This window comes from Camelina sativa, chromosome 5 (genome assembly GCF_030686135.1).
Source record: "Camelina sativa cultivar CO46 ecotype springtype chromosome 5, ASM3068613v1".
Lineage (NCBI taxonomy): Eukaryota > Viridiplantae > Streptophyta > Magnoliopsida > Brassicales > Brassicaceae > Camelina > Camelina sativa.
In genome coordinates this window covers 23,000,083-23,023,130 of record NC_141884.1, presented here as the reverse complement: position 1 = coordinate 23,023,130, position 23,048 = coordinate 23,000,083, and the positions used below count along the sequence as shown (strand labels likewise).

Here is a 23,048-nt window from a genome sequence, read left to right as displayed (position 1 = left end):
GGGGATACAGATAAAGAGATATCAGTTAAAATAATATAGTCCTCGTTATGGGTTGAAAAGGAGAAAATGTAAAATGAAAACAAACAAATTATAGAAATAGAACAGAATTACGAGAACAGAATATGGAAATCTCTTGTAGAAAGAAACAAGTCAAGATTGGAGAAACCGTCGAGCATCCTTGAGCTTTAAAGTTGGAGAAACCGTAGAAGTGTTGAGGGTCTTTGTTGCAAGGTTAAACACAGATATCTAGGGATGAACTTTTTCTGGTGACAGACACGATCGTGGTGGGTGAAATAGATGGAGTCTGGTTCGATACCGAGGGTCGGTTAGTAGGCGCAGTGATACCCAAACCAAGAATCAAAGCCTCATCGCCAAGAGAAATCTGCATTGACCATTGGGTTTTGGGTTGTAGATAATATCATCGTCTAGATTAGGATCACTCGTGTAAAGGCAGAACACAAACATCATCCTCTGGAAACAGAATCAGCCATGTAGATTCGAGTTTTAGATGTATCGTTTGTTTCGAAATTCGAACATAAATACCAAAATCGTGTGGAGGAAACCGACAAAACTCAAACGTTCGTACACAGATTTCAAAATGTCTATACGAAGTTCCGACCAGCACCTAGAATTGACAGTCTCCATGCTTCCAAAATTTAAACGATCTGTGATTTTTGCCAAGAGGGTTTAGCACTCAAATTTTTAGTTATTTGCTGTAGTGTGGCCTTCTCGTAAGATTTGGTTTTGGAAAGTCTTTCGTTTCTCTCTGTTATAGTGAACAGAAGTCATGGTTTCAATGTTTGTTTTGATTATTTTATTAAATCAATGCTTAACTTTAAATTTTTTTATGAGTTATTTACCAGATAAGCATTTTTTCCATGGGTATTGTCCAATTAGGACTTTCTTCCCGTGCTTACAGATTTAGGTTTTTTTCAGACGTAAAAATACGTATTTACCCTTCTCAAAACCTATCTCGCTTCTCTGCTTCTCTATTCTCAGTTTCTGCGATGGTGATGACGAATCTTGATTCTCTCTCGTCACTATGCCTTCCAGAAAGAAGATCTTCACTACAACTTATCGGCTTGTGATTTCGATTCCAAAAAGAACATCATGACTACGACCTCCATCATTCACTGCGAAGCTCTGAAGGTAATCCCGAAATCCCCAAAGTATGTGAAGAATTCGATTTTCATTTCTTTGTGCTTTTCTTGATGGAATAAAAGAAGGATTTTAATCGTCTATTTTGGGCATGTGTTAATTGACTAAGATTTAATCATCTTCTCCGATTGAATCGACAAATTTTGCTTCATCTTCTCGGACTAATATCCTAGATTCATGAATTGCTTATAATTCTGAAGCTCATCATGTGAATTGCTTCAACATCTTCAAGTTTTCTTTGTTTAATTTTCCCTTGGGTTCACCGTTTACTAGTCTTCTTAGGATTTGGTTTCTATTGCAAAGGAGGAAGACTAAGATTCATAAAATCCGTTTTAGTTTTCCCCTTGGGTTCACCATTTACTAGTCTTCTTAGGGTTTAGTTGCCATTCAAGTACACCTTGTGTATAGTTTGTATCTCTTTAGTATTGTTTTGTGTCTTTACATATGTACTTCAAGTTTTATGTTGAAAGGAGTTGGTTCTGAATTTTGTTGGACCACGAATAGAAACACAAGATGTTGAATCGAGGAGTATAGGTTTGCATTAATATTTTATAATGACCTCCATAAAATTTGTAGATTTATTGATATAATATGCCTCTTTGTTTAATTCTTGTGTTGATCCTACAGGTGTTAGTGACCATTTTTGCTCGCTAGAGTTAGTAGGTTTATAGTTTTCTGGAGAAAAAGTGACCCACCATGTTGTTAAAGAGTGGATTATTAGCCTTCGTAGATAAAGTTTTGCTATGTTACTTAGTGAATACATATATTGTTTCTATATAATTTCCTGTGTTATCCTTCGGTAGTTACAGTTTTCTTTGTGGTTTATTCGGTGTGTTTCTAGTGTTCATTTTATATGATTAGTTTGGGTTCCCTTAATTCAATTTATTCTTAGGGTATAGAATAGTTTGGATAGTAAGTGTGTGTTTATGTTATATGTTTGGGTTCCTTCGAAGTTTGGTCCAGTTTTTCCTATGGTATAGTGTTGTTTGTTAAGTGTACGTATTCAAATTGTAACTTCTTTTATAACTTTCAAGTCGCTCACCCTTATTATTTTGCTTCTTCTGTAGGATTATGAGGCATCCACCATTGCTCAAGCTCTAAAGGTCAATGAATATGTCACCAAGTTTGGACATGTACATATGGTGCAATGAATCTTCAAATAGAGATACTGAAATTTTGCAGTTCAATTACTCTGTTATTTCAAAGTGAATGTTCTGTCTGTTTTATGAGAGACTCAAATTTTGCACTTTCGATTAATCTTACTCTGTTTTTCGATTACTCTGCTTTGTGAACTAAACAAACTGGTACACACTGTCACCAAATCCCGCTTATCAACAAAAAGGATATAACTGTCATTTTGTTTTACTAAAAATGCTAAATCCATAAGTACAGACAAAAATGCCTAATTTCTAATTTTTTGTGGCACAAAGGCCATTCAGACAATTACCCCATTTTTTTATCGAATCTTTATATCTTATAGTTTTTGGTATGTAACGCGCATTTTGGAGATAAAGGGCTATGCAAAAGCTGAAGTTTTTTTTTTTTTTTTTTTTTTTCTGAAGTTTTCTACTAATAAAATGATAGCTCTAAAATGCATGTGTCTCATTGTCTCACCATCAGAATTTGCATATTTTATCTTCTTAACAAAAGAAATTTGAAATTTAATCCAAAAAAAAAAGAAAGAAATTTGAAATAATTTTTCTAATCTCATATGCTGAGATATCCTGTTCAGCTTTTAACTTTTTTTTTTTGGGGGTCTTAATTAAAGTATGGTTATATTTATGAAATTGGTGTAAATCCCAAACATAGTATATTCAAGTTATAAACCAATTTAGTTACCATTATATTGGTAAGAAATAACAATTGAATTTCGTTGTCGTTCCAACTAATGTCAAAACGTAATAACTAATTAGAGATATCATAGAACCTAACAACTACAGTTCAATAGGACATAATTTAGAAATCCAACAAACAGAAACAAGATATATAAGCATGCAACATGTCTTTGAATTTGTAAAACACAAACAAAAATCTCTAAGCAGAAAAGTAAACTAATCAAACAAGAGAGAATGAAGTTTCAAGTGTTATTGATCGCTTTGGTATTGATCGCCATCGAAGCCAATGCAGCCAAGCAAGGGAAAAACTCAACAATCCCAGCACTAATAGTGTTTGGAGATTCAATAATGGATACAGGAAATAACAATAATCTTCCAACTCTTCTAAAGTGTAACTTCCCTCCATATGGCAAAGACTTTCCTGGAGGCTCCGCCACCGGAAGGTTTTCTGATGGACGAGTTCCTTCTGATCTTATTGGTAACCCATTTGAACTATTCTTTCATTTTTCTAAATTTTAAGTTATAGCTATATTTATATGTATGTTATAAATTATTTCAGCTGAAAAGTTGGGATTGGCTAAGACATTACCAGCATATATGAATCCTGATTTGAAGCCTGAGGATCTTCTAAAAGGTGTAACATTTGCATCTGGAGGAACTGGTTATGATCCATTAACAGCACAGATGATGGTACACTAATGTTCTCTCATCATGATCGTTAGTTTTTCTTGTGGGTGACGATTCCTTTTCTTTTTTTAAATATAGTTTATGTTTTATTTTTGTAGTCAGTGATATCCGTGTGGGATCAACTCATATATTTCAAAGAATATATGTCAAAGATTAAGAAACATTTTGGAGAAGAAAAAGCCAAAGATATTTTGGAAAACAGTTTCTTCGTCGTGGTGTCTAGTAGCAATGACCTTGCTCACACCTATATAGCTCGAACTCTTACATATGATCGTACCTCGTATCCCAATTTTTTGGCTGACACTGCTGTCCAATTCGTGAGGGTAAGTACTATAACTATAGGTATATATATATATATATATAAACTAATCAACGATATAGTTGCATCCAAAAAAGTAACGTATCTCTATATAAATTAATGTTTAGGAATTACATAAGCTTGGAGCTCGAAAAATCGGAGTGTTTAGTGCAGTGCCTGTTGGTTGTGTTCCACTTCAAAGAACTGTATTTGGGGGTTTATTAACAAGAGGATGTAATCATCTTTTAAACAACATGGCAAAACAATTCAATTCAAGACTTTCGCCAGCACTAGATTCTTTAGATAAAGAGTTGGATGGTGTTATCCTTTACATTAATGTTTATGATACTCTCTTCGACATGATCCAGAACCCTAAAAAATACGGTAAGTCCATCTAACAGATTTATCTATATATTTGTTTATTTTTTTCAATTTTATTATCTACTTCAAGGTACATTATATTCAAATGTTCTCATTTCGTTTCAGGTTTTGAGGTAGCTGACAGAGGATGCTGCGGTAAAGGAACTCTTGCGATATCCTATTTGTGTAACGCATTTAACCCATTCACATGTTCAAATTCTTCAGCCTATATATTCTGGGATACCTATCACCCGACTGAAAGAGCTTATCAAGTTATCGTTGACAATCTACTCGACAAAGTTATAAGCAAATTATATTGATGTTAATCATTTAAGTCAAACATATTTGTATCTTTGTGTCTCATTGTCTTTTATCTTTTCATGTCATTCATGTCTCTCTATGTATTCTATTCATTATTTATTCACTATATATCATGGTCAAAAAGAAAACATGATTAGATTTAATTAATCAAACCTTATTTAGTATCTAATATTACTATGCAAGAAAACATATGAGCTTGGAACCGTAAGCACAATATTTACCCACTCAATGTTTTCCCCAAACTTCATCAATACCATCGCGTTTTATAATCGCAATCACCGCACTCCAAATATCCTTGTATTGATCACAAATACCATGTCGCACAAACTTATCCCATAAGATTAACAGTTTTTCATTGAAATTAGCTATTTCAATCGTACCACTACGATGATACCAATTCAACGTAGCTAAACCTCTAACCCCTTCTCGATTTGTGTCATACCACCAGCGCAGGCCTCGACCACAACGATACCATACATTATCTATCGCACACTCCACAAAGAGTGATTTTGGGACAACCTTCCATTCATCTGTTTTTGGATCATAAACAGAGTTTATTCTCATTGCTTCCTTCGACTGCCTCTATTTTTCTAATTGAAGAAAAACGTAGCTCGGGGCTAGGGACAGGTAAAGCTTCCCAACTTTGAGTCTTCGGATCAAAAACTTCACCCGAATTCGTAGATTTTTTACCGTCGCAGCCTCCCATTACATATAATTTCCCATTGAGGTCACATGCAAGGGGTTTAGCTAAGTTTAGCTAAGTTTTTTTAAGTTAGAGTTGAGTTTTTTTTTTTTGCCATAATATTTTATTATTGTTAGTCTTATTGATTTGCTTAAGTGTTCTTAGCCATAAGATTGTTCTTGATTGTTGCTTAGACATCTATGATTGATTAGCTATCTCCCAAATCACTTATCTTGCCCAAGGTTCACTTGTTTCATCTTGGTTTTAAAATCTGTCCTTAGTTGTGTTCTTGTTTGCTTTGAGTTACCTTTGTTTACTTTCTTTAAGCAAGTTTGTTAGTTTAGATTGTTACGAAAACCAATTCCTGTTTAAGTTTAGATTAAGCATATTTGTGCATTCTCAGTTGATTAACGCAAATTATGGATTGATAATTTAATTGAAGTGAAAGTACTACATCACTTGTTACTCTTTAATATATATATATTTTAAAATATCTTATACGTATAATACATGCAAAACAATTACAAGGTTACTTGTATTCTTTTTTTTTTTTTTTTTGGTCAAACAAGGTTACTTGTATTCATTATGACTTTTATTTAATAATTTTTAAGTTAGAGTTGAGTTTTTTTTTGCCATAATATTTTATTATTTTTAGTCTTACTTATTATTTTGCTTCTTTGAAATACTGTTTAATTTTATTCTTTGCATATATTTTTAAAATATTTTATTACTTCAAATAATTTTTAATTTGAAAGTTAATTAATTTTTATTGAAATACTTCCTGTGTGACATCGTGATCTGAGGGTTAGAGTCCTAGTTAATAATTATAATAAGTGTTGAATTAGCTAATCATCTTGGGTACAACTTGCTAGGAAACGTAGCACACAATTGATACCTTGTTTGGCGAGATCACCACAACGGTAACACCATTGATAACGTAATTTTGTGAGTACACGTAGCAATATATATATATTTCCTCCGGAACGTAAATATCTCTGTTAATCTGTTCTGCTACGCTTACTTCATTATCAGAGGCAACAACAGTCAAAAACTAACCGAAGTTGCAACCAAGCATACCAAATGTCAACAGCAGTTGACGAATTAATGAGAGAAGGTCATTCAGGAGCTCTATACCAGACAGTAACAATCTCATGCGACATGCGTGTATGAGAAGACTAAAGATGAAAAGACTAACGAGTGGCTGACTGTTTGTGAAAATGTGCAACGTACGACAAGGGAATCCTATTCTCATTGCTTTTCTCCAAGCGTTTTCGTCCACCGGAAGAGAGGACGAGATCCTCCACTAAATTTGCATTGATTCATTTGTTTTGTTTCGAACCCAATTCTTGACGTTTCAGTTTTTACTTTCGATCGAACTCGTCCTCTAGCTAGTTTCGAATCCAATTCTGGTCTGATTTGTTTCTCTCTTGCCCAAAAATTTTCGTTTTCTTCTTCTATATAAACTTCATCGAGAAACACAAACACAACACACAAGCCTAGCTCCTATATTAACACAAACACACACAAAAATATACCATATAATTTCGTTTTTTTTTTTTTTCTCTCCTGAAATGGACGGCGCATCTGGTTCCAAGTCCCCTTCTCCTCAAATGATTAAAAAATATGGAGTGACCATATTCTGGGATTTTTGAGAATGTCTGGCTGGATGAAACCGATGATCTAACCATACATTCTCAAAATCCCAAAATATGGAGTGATCTAACTAAACTTTTTGCTAATATTCAGCTTGCCTTAAAAACGCTAGACTCTCGTCTGTTCATCTATCCCACGCCAATGGGGTTCGGAAAATTCAAGAGCAGCAATTCGACAATGCTGAATCAATTTGGATTCGATTTGCTAAAACCGCTGTCTTATTGCTGCTCTTGAATTTTCCGAGAGAGAGAGAGAGAGAGAGAGAAAGGTCTACCTAATATTTCTGGTAGACGTCGTCGTCTCCTCCTCCTCCTCCTCCTCCTCGAGTTGGTTGGTTAGGGTTTGACCAGGTTTTATCCAGAGAGTGTATCAAGCGTGACAAGGATCATTGGGGGACTGTAAACAGACTTGAAACACGGTGTCTTTTTTTTTTAAGGTCCGATCGCGCATCGTTGAGCTCTTTTGATACGATGAGAGATCGAAAGGTCTTGGGAGAGTTTTGGGTAGTAAGATCTAAAGGTATGCGGGCTAAACAGGTCAATATGATTTCTTCAGGAAGTGACAAAAACGATGGATTCATAGCGGTAGAGACGTCTTGTAAACCTTAAGGAGCTTAAAAAACGCTTTAGGTTAATTTTTTCTGTTTCATTCATCTAAGGAAACCGACTGAATCAATCATCTAATAATAATGATGCACTAAAAGAATTATTTTAAAGAAAGTTATAAGTGATGGTCAAAACAGAAAAAAACATGATTATATTTTGATCAAACCCTTTTTAGTACACTACGCAAGAAAACACATGAGCTGGGAACCGTATGCACTATATTAGCCCACTCAATGTTTCCCCAAACCTCGTCAACTGTAGTTCCATCACGTCTTTCCAGCGCAATCATCGCACACCAAATGTGCTTGTATGAGTATCCAAGCTGACTAAACGAAATCTTGTCCCATAAAATTAAGAGTTTTCCACCGTAGTTAGCTATTTCAGGCATACCAGTAATATTACCATACTTATTCAACATTGCTAACCCTCTGACATCTCTCCATTCTTCTCGATTTGTGTCATACCACGAGCAGCGCAGGTTTCGATCACAACGATACCATACATTATCTATCGCACACTCCAAAAAGAGTAATTTTGGGGCAACCTTCCATTCACCTGTTTCTGGATCATAAACAGAGTCTTTCTTCTCATTGCTTCTAACGTAAAGCTTTCCTTCGATTGCCTCTATTGTTCTAATTGAAGAAAAACGTAGCTCGGGGCTAGGGACAGGTAAAGCTTCCCAACTTTGAGTCTTGGGATCGAAAACTTCACCCGAATTCGTAGATTTTTTACCGACGCAGCCTCCCATTACATATAATTTCCCATTGAGGTCACATGCAAGAGGTTTCGCTCGAGCTACAGTCATGTTGGTGGCTTCACGCCATAAGTAACCATATATACCCTTACTAAGGATATATATGATGGAAGACGGATCATCGCTTTGGCGGAGTCCGTACCTTTCTGAACCAACCGAAACGGAGAAGATTGGTATACACGAAACATATGAAGAAGGTGTTTGTACCAACCGAACATCTCCGGTAGACAACCTCTCCTTCTCCTCGAGTTGGTTATTTAGGATTTTGCCAGGTTTTATCCAGAGGGTGAACAAGGATGGATGATGACTGTTGGGAAACTGTAAGTACACATAAACTACTGTTTCGTGTGTTTTAAGTTCATATCGCGTCAAATTGAGATCACGGGACACAATGAGAGAGCGAAAGGTCTTGCATACTAGGGAGAGTCTCGGGTAGTACGATCTCGATATGCGGGCTAAACAGTTCAAGATGATTTCATCAGGAAGTGACACGAACGATGGATTATTCTGCTTATTTTCCTGCGATGGTTCTTCATAGGATTCATCTAGTTTCGTTACCATATCCTGTTAAAAAAAATCACAAACAAACAAAAAAAATTGAAAAAAGTCATGTGACATTATCGTGTTAACAAAATCAACGATAACAACGTGGAGAAGAATATGAGAAACAGAAAAAATATGTCAATTTCGTGGGGAAGAAGAATGAACTATTAAGTCGGAAGAGATTGGCACGTCAATGTATCTGCCGGCGCGTATGTTTGAGAAGATGGTTTCTATAAAAAAATTAAGTTAAAACCCTATATTTGATCTTATATATAAACCCTATATATGTTTGATTATATTTAATATTGTAAAATTCTAAAGATAATTTATTTGCAATAGTGGGTGGGTTCTAAAGCAAAGCATACTTGATATATATATATATATAGTAGATTAGGATACGCCGAGGTGTCCAATGTAATATTTGATGTAAAAGGTGCGACTCTGCGGTTGAGACTATTAATTACGTTTTCTTTGAATGTCCTTGTTCGTGTGAATTTTGAGATTTATCTATGATTCTGTTCATGTCAGAGGGTTTTTCATATGAGTCGGTGTACTCGAATTTGGATTTTGTTTTATTGAGGGATGCCTCTCAACAGGGTGATTCTGATCAACTTCTTCAATTACTATGAATTTTATGGGCAATGTGGAAAACCATAAATAAAAAAGTTTTTCAAGGTTTAGAGATCGAAGCAAATGATATAATAAAGATAGTTAGTCTTTTCTCCTTTTATTATCTCATCCTTAAAAATAAAAATTTGTTGGATAAAGATAGACATTTTCAACAAAACTTAAATTAAAGAAATAAAAAAGTAGAATTTATGGACTACTAATGGGTAGATGTATAGATCTATTTTATTTCCTTCTTTTAAATAATGGGTAGATCTATTTTATTCCTTTTGTAACATACTTTTTGATACCATAATCTACTTGTATGTATTACTTTCATAAGATAAAAAAAAAACTATTCTATTTTAGCATTAGATTATAAAACATAACTTTTTATGTCATCAGTTATACTCATGCATACCTCACACTCACAGCAAGAAACACATGAATCCAAAATCCATTATTCCTTCTTCACCTTTCATTTTTTTTTGTGTTTCCACAGTCATAACAGTTTTAACTACCACACATGAGCGAATGTTGACAAAAACGCGTCACCCACACGTGTCACTATCTTACCTATAACCCTTAAATCCAACGGTCATAATAAACTCGTCCATAGAGTAAGTCGCTCTCACATAGTAGCAGATCTTGGAGTATTAACCATTAAATTCCATACACGTGGCGTTTCGTACCTAATAATATTTTTAATTTTGGGGGGCTTGTATTAAATTTTATAATTATTAAGCATGGTTTGGTTTCATTGAATGAACTGTAAATGTGCGAACTGCGAACTCTTCGGAATTGGAATTGCAAAGCAATTGGGGTGTCTCTCATTTTTTTTATTTTATTTATTTTTGTTTTTTTCTCTTCTTCTTCTCTGCGATTTCTTAGGGTTTCTGAATCTTCTCTGGTTCTGTTGCGCAATTCGAATTCTCTCTTAAGTCAAACCAAAGTTTTTCCTGTTTCTCTCTGTAAGTCATGTGGAATTTTTTTTTTTTTTTTGTACTTTGCAATTCTCTTCGAATTGATTCTCTTATGTTATTGTTTCTGTAGATTTGTTTGACGAATTGGTTTTGAATTCGTTGGTTTTTGTTATCGATTGATGTGTTTTTTTGGTTCTTCGTGGGAATCGAAATCGTGCTTTTGTTTCACTGGATTTGAGTGGAATGTGAATTTTTCTTATTCACGGTTTGTTCTAGTTATCCGCGTTTTTGTATACTACTTTTTGTTGTTTTAGGCCATTGTGTTTTGCGAATCGTAATTTTGATCCGAGTGTGTTGTTGTTTGGGAATAGAGAAATTGATAACTTGAGAATTGAGATTGAATCTAAGTGCGTTATTATTATTTTGTGTGTTACCAACTTATCTTCCTCTGCAAGTTTAAGGTACTGTTTATGATTTTGTTCTTGTTTCTGTTTCTTTATGAAGAAATTAGAGGTTGTTGTATAAATCATGTTTCTTTACTAGTTAATTATATCTGACAAGGTATGTATATTAACGATACGATTATGTGATTAGTCATTTATTAGAGTCGGCACTTAGATTGAATGTTAGGTTGTTTGAATTTGGTAATGAGATGTTTGGCCAATTGTTTAACTGCAAGATTTTGTTTATTGTCATTTTCATTGCCATCTGCTTAATATGCTTCAGTTTGGATTCTTTGGGCATTGGGATTGCAGAACTTTTTTGGTTTGGATCCTTTGGGCATTGGATTGCAGAATTTTGTTTATATATGTGTCTCTAAGATCTTATGATCTCTAAGCTTCTTATTTTCTTATTTTGTGTGTTCTTACAGTTCTTTTGCGGATCTAAGAGACTACTATATTGTTTGATTGGATATCTCTCTGTTTTGGATCAAAAGTGAATATGCTTATGAAGTTCTTCCCTGCCTGGAATTTTTAGTAAGGACGGGGTTGAACTGAGAGTGAGATGGAGATATCAGCTCTTCTTACATCTGCTGGGATCAATATTTCGATATGCATAGTGCTTCTGTCACTTTATTCCATACTTAGGAAACAGCCATCCAATTACTGTGTCTATTTTGGCCGAAGGCTTGTTTGTGGAGGTGCTAGACGTTATGATCCTTTTTGGTATGAGAGGTTTGTGCCTTCTCCTAGTTGGCTGGTTAAAGCATGGGAAACTAGTGAAGATGAGTTATTAGCTGCTGCTGGTCTCGATGCTGTGGTCTTCCTCAGGATGGTCCTTTTCAGGTTACTTATTGCTTTTTTTTTTTTTTTTTTTTTTTTTTTTTCTGTTTCTTGATTTATTCTACAGTTACTTATGTTACGTTTTATAACCCGCACAATTGGCTTTCCTATGTGTTTTGTATTTTCTGCAGCATTCGTACTTTCTTTATAGTTGCTGTTGTTTGCATTGCCTTTGTGTTGCCTGTTAATTATTATGGGCAACCGATGGTGCATAAGGAAATCCATTTGGAGTCATCTGAAGTGTTCACAATTGAAAATCTTAAAGAAGGCTCAAAATGGTAAATGTGATATTGCTTTTATTTCTACCTGTATGTCTCTTTGAAAGATAGTTCAACATTATTTTATACAGAGAGCTTAAAGTGCTGATTTTTTTTCTTATTACATTTACTGATCTCAGGCTGTGGGTTCATTGTCTTGCACTGTACATTATAACTTCAGCAGCCTGCCTTCTTCTTTACTTTGTGAGGACCTCGTACCTTAGTTTATCTCATGCATACATAATACTTACTGTTGGTTCCTCAATTTATCTTCTTTTTAGTTTTTTTTCCTCAAATCTTTTGACACTTTTTTTATACTGTAGGAGTATAGGACCATAGCAAAAATGAGGCTTGGACATATTACTGGAAGTGCCTCAAAGCCAAGTCAATTTACTGTTCTTATCCGTGCTATTCCATGGTCTCCTGAGCAATCTTACAGTGACACACTGACCAAATTCTTCACAAACTACTATTCATCCAGCTATGTGTCCCACCAAATGGTCTATCATAATGGCATCATTCAGAGACTGCTGGTACGTATTCTTCTTGGACCAGTCAGATTTAACCAAACTATTATTCAGCCCACCTTCCTCTTGGTTTACTAGTCAGATTAAAACTGTCACCTAGAAACTTTAGTAAAAAACTGCGATTGCTCTGTGAGATGTGAAAAGTTTTGCCAGCTTTAAGTGTTTCTTATTCTTCCACTATCTATTTTTATTGATAGCTTTCGTAGTTGGTGTAATACTTCATGGTTCTGAAGTATTATGTGCTTGTTGGATGTTATAGAGGGTTATTTATTTGATAGCCACATGCTGAGATTGGTGATATTTCAGAGAACACTAGATATAATTAATTCTAGTTCAGCTAAAAATAATTTCATATTAGACACATATTCATGGAGTATACAAAGATCTTTTAGAGGAACTCTGTTTGTATCATATCTGTATTGTTTTCATTCATAGTTGAGTGGTTGCTTCAATTTTACCACATCAGTCTCTCATTGGTTCTCTGTCAGCATGTTGAATCAAAAACAGAAGTTGTTAGAAATTGGGTAGATTATATGTGGACGGTTTGTGCTTGTGATATCGTAAATGAGATTCATTGTTCTGTGTCATAGAAAAAGTGTGACCTATAGATTATCACAATTTCTGTCTCAGCGTGATGCGGAGAGGATGTGCCTGAGTATAAAACACGTAGCTCCTGAAATCAATTGTAAACCGAGTTTAAGGCCATGCACCTTTTGTGGAGGACCCACAGCCACAAATTCTTTTCATATCCTATCTAATGAGGGGGACAGTGTGAAAGGAATGGAGCTTGGTGAGTTAACTATGACTACGACTACGACAGAGCAAGTAAGGAATTCTTCTGACTATCCCTGATCTAAGCATAGAATGTGGTTATCTGGTTTGTCTGTTCAGTTCAGTTTTAAACCACCATTAATGAGTTGTATTACCATATACACTACGACATTTTTCACTTTTCTGCTAGAGCTTAGAAGTAGCAGTGCTTAATATCATATACCCACAATATAGAATAGTTAACTGAAGCCACAAATTTTGTCTGCGTTTTTTTAGGAACGTCCAGCTGCTTTTGTGTTTTTCAAGACACGCTATGACGCTCTTGTTGCTTCAGAGGTTCTACTATCATCAAATCCTATGTTATGGGTGACAGACTTAGCTCCGGAACCTCACGATGTGTATTGGAAGAATCTCAACATTCCTTATCGACAACTTTGGATACGGAAAATAGCAACCCTTGTTGGTGCAGTTGCCTTCATGTTTGTTTTTCTTATTCCTGTGACCTTCATTCAAGGGTTGACTCAACTACAGCAGCTGTCTCATGCATTTCCTTTTCTAAGAGGCGTCTTGCAGAAGTGAGTTACTTGCAGGTTCCTTACGCGTAGACATGACATAGCATTCTTTATAGATTTGAAACTTGAAGAGAAATCAAATATTGATGTTCTTGATTTGTTTTATCATCTTAAAAGTTAATCAACCATTCAAACCATTTTGCAGGAAGTTTATAAATCAGGTCATCACAGGGTACTTACCCAGTGTGATCTTGATTCTATTTTTCTATGCCGTTCCACCATTAATGATGTATTTTTCGGCCTTGGAGGGATGCATTTCACGGAGTATAAGGAAGAAGAGTGCGTGCATCAAAGTCTTATATTTTACCATTTGGAATGTGTTCTTCGTGAATATATTATCAGGGTCTGTCATCAGACATTCCTGCACAACTTGCAAGATCAGTGCCAACACAGGTGATTTACCCATAGCCTTTTTACATTTCAGAGCAAAGGTTTGAATATTTGCTAATGTCCATTTTCTACAGTCTCTTGGACATTAGTTTTTTTTTTTTTTTTTGAATTTAATGTTAAATTATATTCAAAAGAAAATAAACGTTTTACAAAATTTGTGTGGAAATTTTAAAACAGTTTGATATAAAAACCTTCAGTAAAATCTAGCTGCAAACCAAATTTGGATCTCGCAACTTTAATAGTATGTGTGATTTTTATACCAGAGAGTATTAAGCCCATTGGAGGAAAAAATTTATTTATGTTATAGAATCATTTGGGATTAACCTTTTCTGGTTGCGTGTGACCTCCATTGCTTGAGCACCTTCTTTTGTTTCATATTAGTAAAAGTGAGATTGTATTATTGTTTTTGATAATGTCTTTATCCATGTATGCAGGCTGGCTTCTTCATGACCTATTGTTTCACATCTGGTTGGGCCAGTTTGGCTTGTGAACTAATGCAGCCTATGGCTCTTATCTGGAATATGGTAGCAAAAGTTGTTTCCAAGAACGACGATGATTCATATGAAACACTTAGGTTCCCATACCACACCGAAATTCCCCGGGTGCTTTTGTTTGGGCTGCTTGGTTTCACCAATTCAGTCATAGCACCACTAATACTGCCGTTTCTGCTGATATACTTTTTCCTTGCATATCTCATATACAAAAATCAGGTAAGTGTGCAATCAATACGTTCTCTGATCTTTTTTTACATAATATCATAGTTAGGCATAGTTAGGCACTCAAAAAGCATCGTGATTGCTTCTGCAATGTTTATAGTCATGTATACGGTCATAAGAAGAGGCAGTAGTAGTGCCAGGCTCAGGCTCATGCATCAGAAAACTCTTAATATAATTTTTAAAAGATAAATCCTCCCTAGTCCTAACAGAGTTGTTTCTATTTGCAGATACTCAACGTTTATATCACAAAGTACGAAAGCGGTGGACAATACTGGCCTATTTTTCACAACACAACAATCTTTTCGCTGATCTTGACACAGATTATAGCTCTGGGGTTTTTCGGATTAAAACTATCAACGGTTGCTTCCGGTTTCACCATACCACTAATTCTTCTCACTTTGCTTTTTAGTGAGTATTGTCGGCAGAGGTTTGCGCCCATTTTCCACAAACATCCTGCCCAGGTAGATTAAATGTAACCAAAACCTTTGATGTTCCTACTGCAGTTTTATGCGTTTTCTCGATGCTGAATAGATGGGTTTCTTTTTCAGGTTCTCATAGATATGGACAGAGCTGATGAAATATCAGGAAAGATGGAAGAGTTACATAAAAAACTGCACAATGTATACTCACAGATACCATTACACTCTCAGAAATCATCTACTAGTAAAGCTGAATGTAGTACTACTCCTTTGGTAAACCAGGAGTTACCAGATCCTAAAAAATTGAAGCCAGGTTTCGAGTTCAAACCATTGTTTGTGTATGATTTCAGATTTTTTACTTGAATACAGACTAATGAGACTTACATTTTTCAGAGGAAGGGGATGCGATAGCTAAAGAGTTATGGGGCTTCCAAGGCAGTGACGCTGGTCATGAACATGATGCTAAGTCCTGTCCCAGTGCTTCACCAGACAATCTTTCTCCAAAGATGATTGAACTTCACAAACGGAATTAACTAGACAGACATTTTTACTAGTGAAGTAATCACGAAGGCGGCTCCAACAAATCAGCGCTTTGAGGACAAGAGTTTTGCCTTGGGCATGCTCAGCTCCAAAACCAATGTTACTGGGAATACTCTCACTCACTTGAAGAAAAGTGGATGTAAATTGTTTTTGGGATATTTTATCACTTTTCTTCGATGGAAATTCATATTGAATCTCTACAAAACAGATGAGGGAAAGCATTAAAGCATGTACAGTCTTCTTGCCGAGATAAAGATGTACATTTTATAGTTACCGCAGGAAGAATGCAACTGTGTATATAATTGCTAAGAAGAAGGATTTTTCTTAATAGAGTGGAATATGTCGGAGCAAAAGAGCTCTTTGTTCTTCTAACTTCTTTCTCACATAGTATCTTCAAGCATGCTTTGTTGGAAGAACAATTTTCGGTTCACCCCTATTAGCTTAGCTAATGAAAAAAGAACAATATGTCATGTAATACTATATTTAAAATAAATTAAAATAAAAATAAAAAATAACAATAATAAATTAAGGAAACAAAATATGTATACTTTTGTGAAGTGATTTTAGTGCAGTGGCCAAATGTAAGTCCTTAATGCACAAGGCACCATCACACCTAGGATCGAGTCCCGCCGCTCCCTACGAATGTAGGGATTAGGCTAATGGGCCGGTCTGTTGTGGCCCAATGGTTGACAAAAAAAAATATGTATACTTGTAAAATCTAAATATCACTTACTAACCCATCTTTTATTAACCCAAACCGATATATAATTTGAAAATTATTTTAAAATAACACAAAACAAGTTTTATTGACAAAAATAACACATACTCTAAAAATTTCTTAAAGATAGCACTAATTAACACATTTACAATATTTTAATTTAATTTTTAGATTTTTGTTATAGGTTTGGGTTCTCTATTTTACAATTAGGGTATTGTTTTTTACGGGTAGAGTTTAGTACTAAAACATGCTCAAAAGTTATTACGTTATGCTTCTATGTTATATATTTTCCTTTTTTTTTTCATCGAAATTGATTATATTGATGAATGAATATAATCAAGATACAATTGATTCATAAGCCTTAATGGCGGTAAAAAACAATCTGAGTAAAAAGAAGAGGAAATATATATTACAACATCTCTTTGTAAAAACAAACTGAACTTCATGAAACTTGTTGGCCCAGCTTCTCTAATATCTCGAACAATATATATTTTCCTTTCAATTGCTCTTTGCACTAAAAATAAAATTAGTAAGTTTTATATTATGAGTACGAGTGTACGGCTAAGTCATTTCTAATATTTGTAACTGTTTTTAATAACTTAAAACATATCATTCATGTAACAAATCTATAACCGATAATTACAATATCTTTTACTGAAAATGAAATAATTGAAATATTTTTTAACTTGATAAAGAACTTTAAAAGCTCAGGTTGACATTAGTATGATTATAATTTGAAAGAATTACTCAGATGTACTCTAAAAGTTGGTTTATTCTTGATATGTATAAATTTTCTAAAAATTGCTCAGATATTTAATGCTATGGGTGTAATTACAATTCACCTCTTGGGTTAATTTTTTATTTTTAATTCCATAAATATTTAAAAAAATACACATCAGCAAACGATTTCATGTCATTATTGACAGTGAACGTCTGATTTATATTATTTCACGGCTGAGTTATAATACTTAAGGGAAAACGAAAGGTCTCGTAGATTCATATGACGGCTGAGTTATAAAATTCTTGGTGGCTGACTTATAACAATAAATAAGCTAAAAGTGAACGTCCGATTTATATTACTTCACGGCTGAGTTATAATACTTAAGGGAAACCGAAAGGTCTCATAGATTCATATGACGGCTGAGTTAAAATGTTTCGTGGCTGACTTATAACAAGAAATAAAAGTAAACAGCTGAATTTTATTACTTGACGGCTGAATTATAATACTTAAAAGAAAACGAAAGGTCTCTTAGATTCATATGCCGGCTGAGTTATAATGCTTCGTGGCTGGCTTATTAGCCGTTTCATCCTTCCTCGCGTTCAATCATTAATCATCGAGAACAAGTTTGTCTTGCGTTGTTTCCGCATCTATCTGCACAACTCTACACCCTCTATCATCGGTGTTAAATACATATTTGTGTTTCTTTACTCAATTACCAGAAACAACAATTATCGGAATTGGATCCATGAAAGAATATGAAGAAGAATGAGGAAAATTAATAAGAATGAGGAAAATTAAGAAGTGAAGAACAAGGTGAAGAACAAGGTAAAGAACAAGGTGAAGAACAAGGTAAAGAACAAGGTGAAGAAGAAGGTAAAGAACTTCACTTTTGAATCAGGTGAAGAAGATGGAAGTCGAAAAACGACGATTCGTATTTCCGGAGAAGATGATGCGTCCGAAGTGGCAAGTCAGCCACCAAACGAACATGTAAATCAGCCTAATTAAATCAGCCATCAAACAAGATTATAACTCAGCCGCAACATGAATACTATTACAGTAATTAAAAAGCAAAAAAAATGGCTGCCGAATTCAGCCGCTTAATCAACTGAAAATTTGTAACTCAGCCGTATCGTTTAATAAGTCAGCCGTAACTGAATGATATTCTAGTAATTAATTTTTTGCTAATAAGTCAGCCGTAAAATGGCCGAGTTGTCCGATAAGTCAGCTTATGACGGCTGAGTTACAGTGTTTAACCATAACTCAGCCGTATCGACATCTCATAAGTCAGCCGTTGTTCATAACTTAGCCAGCCGGAAAAGCTTAATTCAGCCGTGTCGTAGTGATAACTCAGCCAAAATTTTGACAACTCAACCATCGGGTGAAAACTCAGCCGTAAGGACGGCTGAGTTATAGCATAATTCAGCCAGATTTCATTAAGTCAGTCGTAACGCTTGGCTGAGTTATCAAGCGCAACTGAACTGTAACTCAGCCGTGATTACCTCTGTAACGCGTTATGGCTGAGTTATTTAATACACATCAGCAATTTCTTATGTTGAGTCTGACGTGGCAATGATATTTTTGTAATTACGTTTTTTTCTGTAACATAAAACAAGGGCATGCTGGATATTTTGAAAATACCTGAAATATCCTATTAATAAAAAAAGATTTGTTAATTCTGGTAATATTACCTAATTTGGAGTACATCTGAGTAAATCTCCCTTATAATTTTGGCGTAAAGTTTCTTATTTTATATAAAACGACTTAAATGAGAAGTGTAATAATTTACATTTTGCATAACAACTAGATATTCACCCGCGGTACACCGCAGGACTATATTTTTTTTTTTTAGAAATACAAAATAATTTTCTTTTATTATATTAACAATATATGTATATAATATATTATGTATTTTTTAATCTATTATAGTTTTACATCAATACATTATGTAGTGTGTAATTTCCATTGTCTACATATAGTAGTTTGTTTACAAGTTAAAATATCCTTATTATTCATTAAATTTAATTTAGTCAACAAAAATATTATTTTTATGATTTTTCTTTTTCATTTACAATATAGAGATAATAGTATTACATAATATATTATATGTTTATAATTATATGAGTATACTATAATTTGACTTTGTAACTTTGATTGTTTTATCTCTATATCCTTTAACACTTTTGAATTTATAGTTGTGCAAATCGATTAAAATGGTGGAGTGTTTGATTTATATCAATTGTTTCTTATTAGTATGGATCAAAAATCTATATATTAATATATTAGCTACTGAAAAACACTTTGGTGAAGAAGTAAATTTTTTTTTAACAATTTGTGTCAGTTCGGGCCCAATTTGTTTTTTAAATTAAAGTTATTATCAACAGTTTAATCACTTGGCTTTCAAACACATGAAAATAAGTTATTATCAACAGTTTTTTAGAGAATGAATTAATTAAATATAAAATATTTAATGCTAATGGGTGTTGGTCCGATATTTTTGGAAATTTGAATAAGAGAAAATATTCTTAAGTTAGATTTCAAATTTGATATTATTTAAAAGAATAAATTGTAAAATTAATGTTAATGGCATGATTGTAAATAAGTTCTAACTCCAGGGTTTATTTCATAAATGTCTCAAAAATGTATATATAGATATAATTTATAATTATCTATCGTAAAAAGATATTTACACATACAACTATGGGAGATTTGCTATAATAACCTAGAATTTATTAGAAACAACTAAACTAACCTATTAAGATTTTAAAAGATTTGTAAAGTACATTTTTACCATATTATCCCTCCATATATTATTAATTTTTCTTCTTAACTACATAAATATTGTAAAAATCACATATAAAATATTACATTAAATGTTCAGAATATTATTTGAAAACGAAATTTAAATTAGGAAATATTAGAAAAATGAAATTAATAAAGGAAACAATTTATGTGCAACAACTTTGTTCACTCCTAAAGTTGAAAAAACTTTGAAAAAAAAGAACTGTTATTGCCAATACTCTTTATGTGCAAAGATGCTCATCTTAGCCATGTCACTGGCGGTGATGTTGCTTGTGTCGTTGATCTACAACAGGTACGTTTTCTTTTTTCATAATTCATATATGTTAAGACTTAATTTGCTAAACTCCTTTTTCCACTTGTAATAGATGCTTTGCACTTGTCGCGTTTATAATATTGATAAGATTCCATGTGAACACGCTCTTGCTGCTGCTATGAAGCGTCCCAATCTATCCGAAGAAGCACTCATACATCGTTACTACACAAAAATCTATTGGTACAATGCATATGCTGAGTCTATTAATCCAAAAGATGTTGAATTGGAGTCTCCGCTTGATATAGCAAACAAAAGATGTCTTTCACCGGAGGAAATTCGTGGTGCTGGTAGACCAAAGAAGTCAAGATACCTTTCTGCACTTGAAAAGGCGATGGGTAAAAATCTATTCAAAAAAAAAAAGAAGAAGAAGTTTTGTGAGAAGTCATCAACCCAGAAGTTACGTAAACATCATACATGTTCACAATGTAAGATGGCTGGGCATAATCGTGCAACTTGCAATAACATTTAATTATTATTTTCTTCAGGTTCTTTAACATATTGTTTTTGAGAATTATGCTTTGGTTTTCAGATTATCAAGTTCTTTAACATATTGTTTTTGAGAATTATGCTTTGGTTTTCAGATTATCGTTACGTAGTTTAATTCCAAAGGCCTGATACCATCGATTATTTGTGAAGTGTCATATTCATATGAAGTTGCATGTGGTGGCTACCACACGTGTTGTTACAACTTACAAGTAATGCTCTCTTATTTTATATATATTGAGTCGTTTGTGTATACTGCACATGCATGTCCTGCTTAAATTTCTATTTGTAGTTCTTTATAGAGGCACATGAATGTCCTGCTTAACTTTGATTATTAGATATGGAAGACTGTTCAAAGCATCATTGAAAAGTATAATCATCATTTGAAATGTAAATTTAAAGTCTGTAAAAATCTGAAACGCACAAAATATATGGATATTGTGATAGAAATGAAGCCGCCATAACTAGTCAAAATAAATGAAAAATCAATAGGGATGTAATAACTCATGGTCACGTTCCAATTGGGATTGGGTTAGAGACTGTTCGACCATCTTGCTCTGTCTCGTCAAAAATCTCAGCTGCAAGCTTCTCTCTAACCATTTTGATGCTTGTATCAGATAGAGGCTGCGTAAACTCAGCGTTTAATGCATGGCATTCGACAAACTTTATGGCATATATTCCACAGTCACCCACTTTATGCATTTGGGAATCTTGGTCCGCGGCCGTCGGATTTTGTATTGCTCGACACTCATTTTTGCCTTTTCTATTGATAATGCAGCTGCTCGAAGTAAATGTGGTAACATATGAGCTATTGGCTTCACGGCTGTGACAATATCTTCATTCTTACTACCTTTATACCCACAATCAAAGACATCAACACAGCGATTCGGGATAGAAATGAATAGACCTACCCAATGGTTTTTATTGACATGGAGAACACCATAAATATCATCCACCTCTGTCCTCCATTTCTTTCCTGTTTTAGCAAATGCAGGTAATTCCCCACTAACGTATTTAAATGCTCCGTTAGGAAAAATAGGAAGTGCTTTTGACTCTAGAAAATCCTTGTAACTTTTGGACCAAATTGCTGTGAAATAAGCATCTGTAAAAGCAATCCTCTCACTTCTAAATTCTTCTGGATTCTTCATTAATCTTAATCGCAGCAAGTTCATGCCACTGCTAATATGCTGTTAAAAAAAGTCATAATAGATTATCATAAGAAAGCATAATATACTTGAAAAAACCTGAAACATGTTATTATTGAATGCTATAATAACCTCTTCATTTAGCCACTTTTGAGGAGTTCGCAGAAGATGAAAAAACTCCACGCCACTTTGCTGGGAGCCAATAGGGTATTCACTACAAGGTAACAAACGTTTACTTGTTAAAAAAACTACAAAAGAATCACTACATTAGTAACATGACAATCACGTAGATAAAAAACTTACTTGTCCAATCATAACCAATCGTCTAAAACTTTAACTTTTTGCACATCCACGTGTGCAAATGGATCATATCCACGTCCAACAATTGCCATTGACTGGTTTTCTGTTTTTAAGATACCTACAGCAGGTTGCGTACCTCGATATGGTGTTAGTAGAGACGGCCCCGGCTTCGTCTCCCTTTTACTCTTCTCTCGCACAATTTTAGTATCATGGTTCGTTTCCATGAGTTTGATTGTCTTACCGATTTTCTTCTGTTTAAATGTTTCTATATTAGAAGCAGTGGGTTGAAATATCTTTACTGGAGAAGATTTTTGCGGCTGCTCGTTGTAGTTTTTTTTGGGTCTCGTCCATCCACTATACTCTCTTCATCTGAATCGACCACTGTTTGTCTTGTACCATTTAGTACATCTAAGTTAGCATGCATTTCACCCACATGAGTTTCTTCATCGTCACTAAAATCTCTTAGCTTGTATTCTTTTAAAACCTACATATACAAGAACCATGAAATTAAAAATTAAATAGTAATCCATGTGATCAACAGGTCAATTAAAACCTAATGTGTACTCCACCACGATCTAGTGGTATCGTTGTAACACTTCAGGATCGAATCCACAAAGACCAAACAATTGCACTAAGAAATTATCAAGATCAAGTATAGCTAAGACAATG

At 34.2% G+C, this 23,048-nt stretch overlaps 2 protein-coding genes, 1 long non-coding RNA gene and 3 pseudogenes across 5 annotated transcripts; 4 read left to right on the top strand and 2 right to left on the bottom strand.

Moving 5' to 3' along the window:
* The first annotated feature begins 627 nt into the window (after nucleotides 1–627).
* On the top strand, nucleotides 628–2,436 carry LOC104787226 (uncharacterized). Its single transcript, XR_767813.3, has 2 exons — nucleotides 628–1,149; nucleotides 2,226–2,436. It is a non-coding gene; the product is annotated as an uncharacterized LOC104787226 (long non-coding RNA).
* Nucleotides 2,437–3,179: 743 nt separating this feature from the next.
* LOC104787225 (GDSL esterase/lipase At1g59030) lies at nucleotides 3,180–4,821 on the top strand. Its single transcript, XM_010512763.3, has 5 exons — nucleotides 3,180–3,471; nucleotides 3,553–3,683; nucleotides 3,779–4,003; nucleotides 4,107–4,362; nucleotides 4,465–4,821. Exons 1-5 carry the CDS (start codon nucleotides 3,228–3,230, stop codon nucleotides 4,656–4,658), a joined length of 1,050 nt encoding a protein of 349 aa, XP_010511065.2. The 5' UTR covers nucleotides 3,180–3,227; the 3' UTR covers nucleotides 4,659–4,821.
* Nucleotides 4,818–6,501, bottom strand: LOC147944218 (putative F-box/kelch-repeat protein At5g28160; annotated as a pseudogene).
* Nucleotides 6,502–6,826: 325 nt separating this feature from the next.
* Nucleotides 6,827–9,576, bottom strand: LOC104787224 (putative F-box/kelch-repeat protein At5g28160 pseudogene; annotated as a pseudogene). Its single transcript, XR_015557400.1, has one exon. The product of XR_015557400.1 is annotated as a putative F-box/kelch-repeat protein At5g28160 pseudogene (transcript).
* A 668-nt stretch (nucleotides 9,577–10,244) lies between these two features.
* On the top strand, nucleotides 10,245–16,228 carry LOC104789396 (hyperosmolality-gated Ca2+ permeable channel 2.1-like; annotated as a pseudogene). The gene is made up of 12 exons (XR_015557399.1): nucleotides 10,245–10,473; nucleotides 11,297–11,711; nucleotides 11,840–11,986; nucleotides 12,106–12,169; nucleotides 12,289–12,498; nucleotides 13,123–13,317; nucleotides 13,540–13,838; nucleotides 13,981–14,228; nucleotides 14,660–14,935; nucleotides 15,169–15,402; nucleotides 15,490–15,673; nucleotides 15,754–16,228. The product of XR_015557399.1 is annotated as a hyperosmolality-gated Ca2+ permeable channel 2.1-like (transcript).
* Nucleotides 16,229–20,361: 4,133 nt separating this feature from the next.
* Nucleotides 20,362–21,052, top strand: LOC147944217 (uncharacterized). The gene is made up of 3 exons (XM_087512504.1): nucleotides 20,362–20,430; nucleotides 20,504–20,786; nucleotides 21,033–21,052. The coding sequence occupies exons 1-3, from the start codon at nucleotides 20,362–20,364 to the stop codon at nucleotides 21,050–21,052; spliced, it is 372 nt and encodes a 123-aa protein (XP_087368630.1).
* The last annotated feature ends 1,996 nt before the right edge of the window (nucleotides 21,053–23,048 follow it).

Coding starts and splice junctions, on each gene's coding strand:
- LOC104787225 (XM_010512763.3), top strand. CDS start 3,228: ATGAAGTTTCAAGTGTTATTGATCGCTTTGGTATTGATCGCCATCGAA. Junction 3,472..3,552: donor AGTTCCTTCTGATCTTATTG/GTAACCCATTTG, acceptor AAATTATTTCAG/CTGAAAAGTTGGGATTGGCT. Junction 3,684..3,778: donor CATTAACAGCACAGATGATG/GTACACTAATGT, acceptor TTATTTTTGTAG/TCAGTGATATCCGTGTGGGA.
- LOC147944217 (XM_087512504.1), top strand. CDS start 20,362: ATGTGCAAAGATGCTCATCTTAGCCATGTCACTGGCGGTGATGTTGCT. Junction 20,431..20,503: donor GTGTCGTTGATCTACAACAG/GTACGTTTTCTT, acceptor CACTTGTAATAG/ATGCTTTGCACTTGTCGCGT. Junction 20,787..21,032: donor TGCACTTGAAAAGGCGATGG/GTAAAAATCTAT, acceptor TTTGGTTTTCAG/ATTATCGTTACGTAGTTTAA.